This window comes from Physeter macrocephalus, chromosome 5 (assembly GCF_002837175.3).
Source record: "Physeter macrocephalus isolate SW-GA chromosome 5, ASM283717v5, whole genome shotgun sequence".
NCBI classification, from domain to species: domain Eukaryota; kingdom Metazoa; phylum Chordata; class Mammalia; order Artiodactyla; family Physeteridae; genus Physeter; species Physeter macrocephalus.
Window position 1 is genome coordinate 18,022,787 of NC_041218.1, and position 9,673 is coordinate 18,032,459.

Below are 9,673 nucleotides of genomic sequence, written 5' to 3' on the forward strand. Positions count from 1 at the left end.
CTCAGCCAAGCACAGTGGTGGCAGGGCCTAGCTGCTACAAAGAAGACATGTTTTAGACAATACTCATGTGTATGGGCAAAAAAACTCGAGGACTGTATTTGTGACTAATTGTATAACAGGTTATTTTAGTTTCTGTTCTGTGGAAAGTGTAAAGCATTCCAACAAAGGGTTTTAATGTAGATTTTTTTTTTTTTTTTTTTGCACCCATGCTGTTGATTGCTAAATGTAATAGTCTGATCATGACGCTGAATAAATGTGTCTTTTTTTTAAAAAAAAAAAAAAAAAAAAAAAAAAAAATACTCTGTGTGTATATATATATGTATATACACAAGAACCTATAAATCTATACCTATGCTAGGAAACCTTCTAGAAGGATGTGTATCCAACAGCTCATTCTTATTTGCCCTTCTGATTATTTTCTTTCAGGCTGAGGCTATTATTTTCATACACACTTATGGCAGTAAGCAGGGGCTACCAGAACTATACCCTCTAAAAGTGAAGAAACAAAGAACTTAAGAACAGAGTAGCATAAAATACTAACCACAAAAAAAAAAAAAAAAAGGAACAGAACGCCAAATATATATGCTAAATTTATCACTCATAAACTTTAAGCATTATAAGGAAACTTGGGGGCTCCTTACAATGCCACTGTGTTAGAACACAAATAAAGTTACATTCTCACATGCTGTGGGTGGGTTACCTACCCAAGTAATGATGGTAGATGTGAGCTGTAAAAAAGCAATCAACCCGTCCTGCTCCTTCTGGGTGATGCCACGTGAAGGAAGGTGACGGTACTGGACACTATCTGCACTTGGAAGATCCTTCCGGAGGTGTTCATGGTAAAGCATCAAGGAGTGAAAGAAATGTTCCCAGGAAACAGGACTGCCGCCTGCCCCCTGAATATTTTCAACTGTAAAGAAACACAGCATAGAATTTCCTTTCAAAATTGTCTAAGCATTTGCTTGGAAATGGAGGAAGAAAATAAGTTTAAAACAATAAACTTAGTTTGCCTTTGTCCTAGATAAGCTGTGTGTTGAAAATGGGTTAGAAACCCTCTGTAAACTAAACTGGATCAATTTATCCCTGGGACTAAAACTGGGTGGTGCCCATGTAATGCAAAGGTAAATTACTTTGGATGTCAGTTACCTACTTCGAATCCAGGACAGTACTCTGTGTTGTCATGTAACTATACAGGGCTGCTTTTCCCATGAGTAGTTCCCAAATGTTGAGCTTAAATTAAATTCCCAAAGAGAGACAGAACGACAATCTAAATTTGCAAATTATAGTACTCTATTACATACCAAGCACTGAGAGCAAAAGCCTAGCAGATAAGACAAGGAAGGCTTGACAGACTAGTCAAAACACAGGACTTGGAGCCAGGCAGATCTCAGTTCCAATCATGGCTTCCCTGTGACTCGTGACCTTCAGTAAATTACTTAACGTTGCTAAACCTCAGTTTCCCCACATGTAAAAACGAAAGTAATAATATCTACCTGACAGAGGTGTTTAATAAATATTTCTTTCTCTTCCCTTTTGCACTATTTTTGGTGTAACCAGACTCAAGTCTGAAAATTAAGTGAGGAAATTGGGAGAGGGTTGAGAGAAAAACTGTAAGAACAGAAATTTAGAAAATAAGGACTTATGACGATGAAGAAATCAAACTTATGTAGCAAAGGTGTATATTTTGCTTTGAGCACCAGATGTGTCCTTAAAAATGTATATTAATTCTCATTTCTTAAACTGAACTGTATTTTATAAAGCAAATGGTAACTCTCCAGCCTGTGAGACCATAATCAAAGCATCGCCATACAGAAAGCCAGCAGTGGGCTTCTCTCTGTTATAAAAATAACGTATATGCCCAGTAGAACCTAGCACATATAACCAATATGCTTTAATAGGCAGAAGGATACTGAATGTCACAACAAACTTAGATAACAACTAGATTTTCTTACCGTGACTGCTACCATTGACTTTGAGTAGACTAAAACAGTAGTGGGCACACTGGGGCCCACTGGCCAATCCCTGGAGCATTTTCAAATAAGGAATATAAATAGTTGGAGGCAACAGGTCACCCATTTGCCTAACAAACTTTGACAAGACAACCTGAAATAGGGAAAAACCAACAGTTTACATAAAGCATATCTTAACTTTAAGCCAACATGGACTAGCTAATAAAGACTACATATGAACTAAAATGAATTAAGCACTCTCATTTAACTCCCCACCCAAGACAAAATAATCTGGTATTTTATTTATGAAAAATTGCATTTTCAAGTTTGTCATTAGTAATTTAATGCAATTATAGAATATCTTTGTGAACATAAAGTACATTTTAAAAAACATCTTAATGTCACAAAACATAAGACTACTCACATTCTAAATATGTAAAACAATTGAAGAAATTTACTCATTTAAAATTAACTAGCAAATTCAAAGGTACACTTAGAACCCAGAGTTCCTAAATCCCAGTCAAATTTAGTATGAAGATCTAGGAACCTAAAAGAACTTTTTATAATAACCTAAACATACTCTGTTTTGTGTTCTGGCCAATACATGTTCCTACACTCCTGTTCTCTAAGTCCACTTCTTAGATTTCTCTTTTCTCTTGCTTATGCCTTAAATCTATTATCAACAACTAAACATATTATTCAGACTAATTAGTTGGAACTCAGAACTAAAAATGTTACAGATCTCTGGAAATTATTGTTAAATCTGTTAGGTATAACAATTTTATGATTATACAGAAAAATATCCTTATTTTTAAGAGATACTAATTTAACCAATGAGAGGTGAAAGGTCATGCTGCCTAAAATTTACTTTAAAATAACCCAGCAAAATAAAAGCAGTAGAAATAACAAGAGTGGAAGTGAACATGGCAAGATGTTAACAGCTATTAAATTAAGATGTTGGGGAATTCCCTGGTGGTCCACTGGTTAAGACTCCATGCTCTCACTGCTGAGGGCCTGGGTTCAATCCCTGGTTGGGGAACTAAGGGACCACAAGTCGCAAGGCAAAAAAAAAAAAAAAAAAATAGTAATTCTTCTGGGGAAAATCCCTGGCAGTCCAGTGGTTAGGACTCCACCCTTCTACTGCAGGGGGCACAGGTTCGATCCCTGGGAACTAAGATCCCACATACCGCAATGCAGTCAATAAATAAATGATTAAATGGAAAGGGGCATTTGCTGTAAAAATAATAAAAATAAATTAAGATGTTGGGTGTTTATTATAATTATTCTCTCTTCCATATGTTTGAAAATTTTCATAATGGAAATTTTTTTAATTTTTAAAAAGTTTTAATAAACCCTTCTCCAAAACTTTTTAAATGGAAAAAAGTGAAACAATAAATGTAAGAAATACAGTTAAAAAAAGGGGGGGGGGTCCTGATCTTAGACTCTAGCATAAATGAAAATTGTATTATATGGCATGAAAACATCTAGAACAGAAAATCCCAGAGATGAAGACAGATAAGGCAATCCATCTGATTTGCTGCTGCACAGCATCCTTTAGTTACTACAGGATAGAAAATGGACTTTTTCCTACATTATCTACTGACTCATGGGCATTCTGTCATTAATTATAACTTCTAAGCCTTTTTCCTGTAGTATTTTTACCTCTCCTATCTCTTCCTCAACTTGCTAAGAATGATGTATATTCTTTGTCATGCCTATAGAGGACAGAGTAAGCTAATAAATACTAATTAATTCAAGTAAGTGACTCATAACGAAACTAGACACTTTTCTGTGTCTAATGCTTCGTTGCATAACTAGTATCTAATAAAAGGCTGACTGTATAAACTCCAAAATGATCAATTTAAGTTTCAATTTCCTTAAATAAAAGGAAAAAGTATAAATGTCTAAAGTTTACAATGGTGTTCATTTGCACGAACAGCAATAACAGCAGGAAATACCATTTTTCATGTTTTTAAGATTTCCAGTTACCATCCCAGAGTACAAAAGTAGAAAAACTACGAGCTCACCTGGCGCTGAGGGGGTCGCTGATGAGCCACCCCAAGGTAAGAACCCAGGATAGTGGAAGTCTGAAGAGGCTCTGAGGGACACCAGTATTCTAGTGCAAGCTCCAAATTAAAAGGATTCTTTTTATATAGCTCACCAATCTGCAAACAGTAAACAAAGACTGTGGGAAAATGCCTGTAACTCAAAAATTACTTTTAAATAAAAATTTACATTTTTATTGAATTCACTTGTATATTTAAGATATTAGATCTGAAATTTTCCAAAGGTAGGGAAAAAATAACGGAGAGAGGGAGATGATAGTCCATCTAATATAACAACTTACCAAGAGCATTAATTGTTCCAGATCCCTTCTAAGTGAAATGGGGGGTTCGTTGCCCATCTGCATACTCATGTGAATCATTCGAGCATCTTCATCTGCCCGATTCCTCAACTGCTTCACCTATTAAATTTATTATATAGTTTATATGTAAATTTATTATATGGGTTAATAATAATGAAATCAGAAAATCAGGCAACTGTCTAAAAGTGATTACATAAAAGAAAAATATTGTTTAAATACCTATTCCACTTTAATAATGTGAAGAAATATGCTAGGAATTTTACTGCAATATTATTAACCATAATTTATAATATCTTAAAACTTCAATGCATTTTCCACTACAGATAAGTTAATTTTAACTAAAGGGTTTTTTAATTACTGACATTTTGGGTAGGATACTTCTTCACTAGGTTGGATGATTCTAAACATTACAGGACAGTTAGCATCCCTGGTACTACCTACTAACTACTAATACCACCACTATAGTCATGTAATGAGCAAAACTAGCTCCCCAAACATTTGCTAATTAAACAATGTACTTGTAAATAACTCAGCAATCAAAGAAGTCTCAAGGAAAATTACAAAATACATTAAACAGAATAAAAATGAAAACACAACATATCAAACTTTGTGTGACCCAGTCAGAAATCACAGATAAATTTATAACATTAAATGCCCATAGTAGAAAAAAGTAAAGGTTTCAAATCAATAATCTAAGCTTCTGTGGTAAAAAACTGAAATGATTAGGGCAAATTAAAACCCAAGCAGAGAGGAAAAAAATAATAAAAGCAGAAATCAATAACAGTGAAAGAAAATATAAGAAAATCAACAAAGCCAAAGGCTGGCTCATTGGGGAGATCAATGAGATTGATAAATCTCTAGCCGGGTTAAGAAAAAAGGGAGAAGACACAAATTAACCAATATTAAGGATGAAAGAAGAAACATCACTACAGATCATACAGACATAAAAAGTATGATATTAGGAATATTAGGAATAACTTTATGCCAATCGATTTGATAACTGGACTGAAACAAACAAATTCACTGACAGACACAAACCTTCAAAGCTCATTTAGGAAGCTATAGATAACCTAAATAGTACTATATCTATTAACAAAATTCTAGTGTCCCAAAATTGTGTGAATAAGTTCATTGTTTACCCTATCCAAGCCATATATGACTTTGTTTATTCAAACTCCTCTCAGCCTTTATCTTTCCAGATGACCACTATCTTTCCATAGTAAAAGTCCTTTCTGGACTAATAACTAGGAAAAAGTTAAAGCCTTAACCTTTTCTAAGGCTTCATTTCCACAAATGTAAAATGAAAGGATTTCTTCCTATTCCAAAATTCTATGATGTTCATCTATCACATCCTTCAAGGCTGATGAGGTCTCAAGATACCTGTTAAACACTCCTTGACTATTCCAGTCCTGAGTGAGCTATCCTTAGCCTAAGAAATCCACTGTAATGTACTGTCTATACCTGTCATTTACTTACTGTTACTACCTGTATTTTTCTGTGTATATCTCATTTCTCCAACTAGACACCAGGGGTCCCCAACCCCCAGGCTGTGGACCAGTAGTGGTCCGTGGCCTGTTAGGAACCGGGCCGCACAGCAGGAGGTGAGCAGCGGGCAATCAGAGAAGCTTCATCTGCTGCTCCCCATCGCTCGCATTACCGCCTGAACCATCCCTCCCAACCCCCTCCCCCCGCTTCCGTGGAAAAATTATATTCCATGAAACCAGTCCCTGGTGCCAAAAAGGTTGGGGACCGCTGAACTAGACTATATATTATTTGCTGGCAGGGAATCCATCTCCTACTTGTTTTCTTCACAATTCCTAGCATGGTTACCTGGAATACAGGAGAAACTCAATGAACACTTGATTCATTATATCATGAGTAAGCACTTCATTCCTTGTTTGCTACCATTCTGGGTAGTGTTTCCATTTGCCTTATGTTTTTCAGTAGGTATGATATCAGAACTGCACATCGGTATTATAAGTGTAGACCCTTCAGGTGCTTTTTTTATGCACACACACACAAAAGGCAGTTTTATAGGACTTTACCCCCTCCTTTACTTCCTGCCACCACTCTGATGGCTTCCTTGACACAAAATGGTACACAGAACATATGCTATGTAGGAACGGTCTGAAATGGCTCTAAGAATTCCTTTTTGGATCAAAGTTATAGCTCGAGCACTTTATTCAAATGTAACCTCACTAAAGGTGGGCAGGGCCCCTGGGCCCTGTTATTAAGAAAAAAAAAGAAAGAAAAAAAGCAACCTTTGCATTACTGTCTTAAACCCATTACTTTACCCGTATCTATGTGGAGGTCTATTTATACACTATAATTAAGAGGCTAAACAATTATCTATGAAACTATAAAACTGGAGATTCTCCACTATACCTCTTCCATATCATGTATAAATGGCATTAAATAAGACAAACTTAGCACTGATTCTCCAGGGTAGCATGAAGTTAATAATTTTCTCCCCACAGAAGCATTTTCATTTGCCTATTATTTTCTCATTACAAACAATTCTCAATGTCAAATATTTCTTCCTTTTAGCTTGTTCTCAGTTAATGGGTCTTACATTATTTCATTTTCATGAATCACAAACTAATTCACAAGCTGTAACATAACAACTACTGACAAATATTAGTCTACAGTAAAAGATTATATTAGTTTCCAAAACATAAAGTTGGTTAATTAGTCAATTTTAAATTATTTTATAAAATTCTTCTACTACTTTTTACTCATCCTACATTATTACACTTACCTTCATTGGCATAAGCGCCAGGAAATCTGTAATGAGATTATGGATTCTACGAATATAAAATTCCTCCTGATAGAAGTTTTCTGACACCACTACGGATTCAGTGAGGAACAGGAAAACACTGTCTGCAATTGCGAGCTCTGCCATTGCTTCATCTGCTTCTGTGAATTCAGCCAGAGCTAGGAACATATTTAGAAAAACAGCACATGGAGGAAAAATTACTAAACTAGATTATAATATCTCAAAATATTCTGCTGATGGTTCAAATTTCAGATCTCTTCTCAACCTTCTAACACGTTCTGTACACAAAATAAGACAGTGTGTAACCGTAATTGACTCACAAACCCCAAAGAACTACCTAAGATGTACATTAGAAAATCATCTACTCTTCACAATAACAACAAGAGTGATAAAAAAATTACTTAAGGGACTTTCCTGGTGGCACAGTGCTTAAGAATCTGCCTGCCAATGCAGGGAACACAGGATCGAGCCCTGGACGGGGAAGATCCCACATGCCGCGGACGGACTAAGCCCGTGCACCACAACTCCTGAGCCTGTGCTCTAGAGCCCGCAAGCCACAACTACTGAGCCCGCGTACCACAGCTACTGAAGCCTGCGTGCCTAGAGCCCATGCTCCACAACAAGAGAAGCCACCGCAATGAGAAGCCCCTGCACCACAATGAAGACTAGCCCCCGCTCGCCGCAATTAAAGAAAGCCTGCGCACAGCAACGAAGGCCCAATGCAGCCAAAAGTGAATAAATAAATAAATTTATTTTTTTAAAAAAATTACTAGGTAATTTTGTGAAAATCTGTCTTTGAAAAAGAAATGTTAAATAGCTTATTCTGCTTCACTGTCAAAGAGACCAAATACATTCTGTTACTTAAAGTACACTTTCAATGCCTTGAAAAGGGTCAAAAATAGATATAAACCAGGATAGTCTCAACCAGAGGAAAAGAGATTGGTTGGTTTTTTCCTTTTTTTGTTTATGTGTTGTTTTGCATTTTGAAATAAAGCCTGTATATCTACCCATATCATACAAACTCCTTGAGAACAAAATAGTTTCTTAATTCTTTATTACTACTAACAGTAATGATTACTAAAATTATTAACTATTAATATTAATTAAATATTAATGACAATAACTAGTTCCAAGCCTTCACTTGAATTCAGAAATACTGGAATTAAGAACTATTTCTTGAAGACTACTTACTTAGGTAATAAAGCACACTAATATCTTAATGTAAATTGAGTTTTATTGTCTCAAAACAGTGTATAAAAATTTTAATCAGTTTAGTAAAATTCAAAACACACTTTTATAAAATAATGTAATAAACATATTTTATAAAATGTCCAGAGTCTACAAAAAGAGTAGGAACTAATTTTTCAAAATTCACATCTTTGTTAAAACTCGTCAGGATTATTTCAAGAAATGATCATTTCTGCAATATAAGCTATTCATCTTTTCTAGTAATTTTTAAAATATAAAGTAACAGATAAAAATGTATACTTTAGGGCTTCCCTGGTGGCGCAGTGGTTGCGCGTCTGCCTGCCGGTGCAGAAATATAAATTAACAGATAAAAATGTATACTTTAAAATGTTCATTATAGCGAATTCTCTGGTGGTTCAGTAGTTAGGAATGCGCTTTCACTGCCGATGGCCTGGGTTCAGTCCCTGGTCAGGGAACTAATATACCGCAAGCCATGCAGCACAGCCAAAAAAAAAGAAAAAGAAAAACATTCATTATCATACCCCTAATTTTAAAGATTATAAAAGGGTATGAGCATGTAAAACTAAAGAGATTAAGTAGCCAAAGATTTAGGACTTGAAACTAGGTCTGGATTCCTATTCTTCTCTAGTGAAGTATATAGTATTTTCTACTGTGCCTCTCAAGATTAGGCCAATGGTACAGTAATTTACAGAATATGAATTTGATTAAGTATCACATAGCTACTTAAAAGTATACAGTAATTTTATGCCAGAAAGTACTGAAATAAGACTTGTAAATGAATAAGAGGTATAGTTGAGAAACAGAATTTGTACATGACTGTAAATGTCTAATTCGCCATCTAGCAGCTTTAATATAAAAAATACTTGGCCAGGGACTTCCCTGGTGGCTCAGTGGTTAAGAATCCACCTGCCAATGCAGGAGACATGGGTTCGAGCCCTGGTCCAGGAAGATCCCACATGCCGCAGAGCAACTAAGCCTGTGCACCACAACTACTGAGCCCACATGCCACAATTACTGAAGCCCATGCACCTAGAGCCCATGCTCCACAAGAGAAGCCACTGCAATGAGAGGCCTGCGCACCACAGCAAAGAGTAGCTCCCACTCCCCAAAACTACAGAAAGCCTGTGCGCAGCAACGAAAACCCAATGCAGCCAAAAATAAATAAAGAAATAAATTTATTTATTAAAAAAGAAAAAAATACTTGGCCAAAGAAAAACTTGTAACACAAAAAAAGCTTTCCACAAGCAGTCTTGAGGGAAAAAAACGGAGCTGGAGGAATCAGACTCCCTGACTTAAGACTATACTACAAAGCTACAGTAATCAAGACAATATGGTACTGGCACAAAAACAGAAATATAGATCAATGGAACAGGA

The 9,673-nt window shown here is 35.7% G+C and overlaps 1 protein-coding gene across 3 annotated transcripts in view; it reads right to left on the bottom strand.

The window, feature by feature from the left end:
- Positions 1 to 9,673, bottom strand: part of NUP205 (nucleoporin 205) — an 87,717-nt gene that overhangs the window by 56,741 nt on the left and 21,303 nt on the right. For all 3 annotated transcript variants that reach the window (XM_055084817.1, XM_007118629.4, XM_007118630.4), the window contains exons 8-12: positions 7,073 to 7,248; positions 4,297 to 4,413; positions 3,977 to 4,114; positions 1,953 to 2,103; positions 705 to 910 (exon numbers count right to left, since the gene is read on the bottom strand). In XM_055084817.1, coding sequence (XP_054940792.1) covers positions 705 to 910; positions 1,953 to 2,103; positions 3,977 to 4,114; positions 4,297 to 4,413; positions 7,073 to 7,248 — 788 coding nt within the window. The remainder of the gene's footprint in view (positions 1 to 704; positions 911 to 1,952; positions 2,104 to 3,976; positions 4,115 to 4,296; positions 4,414 to 7,072; positions 7,249 to 9,673) is intronic.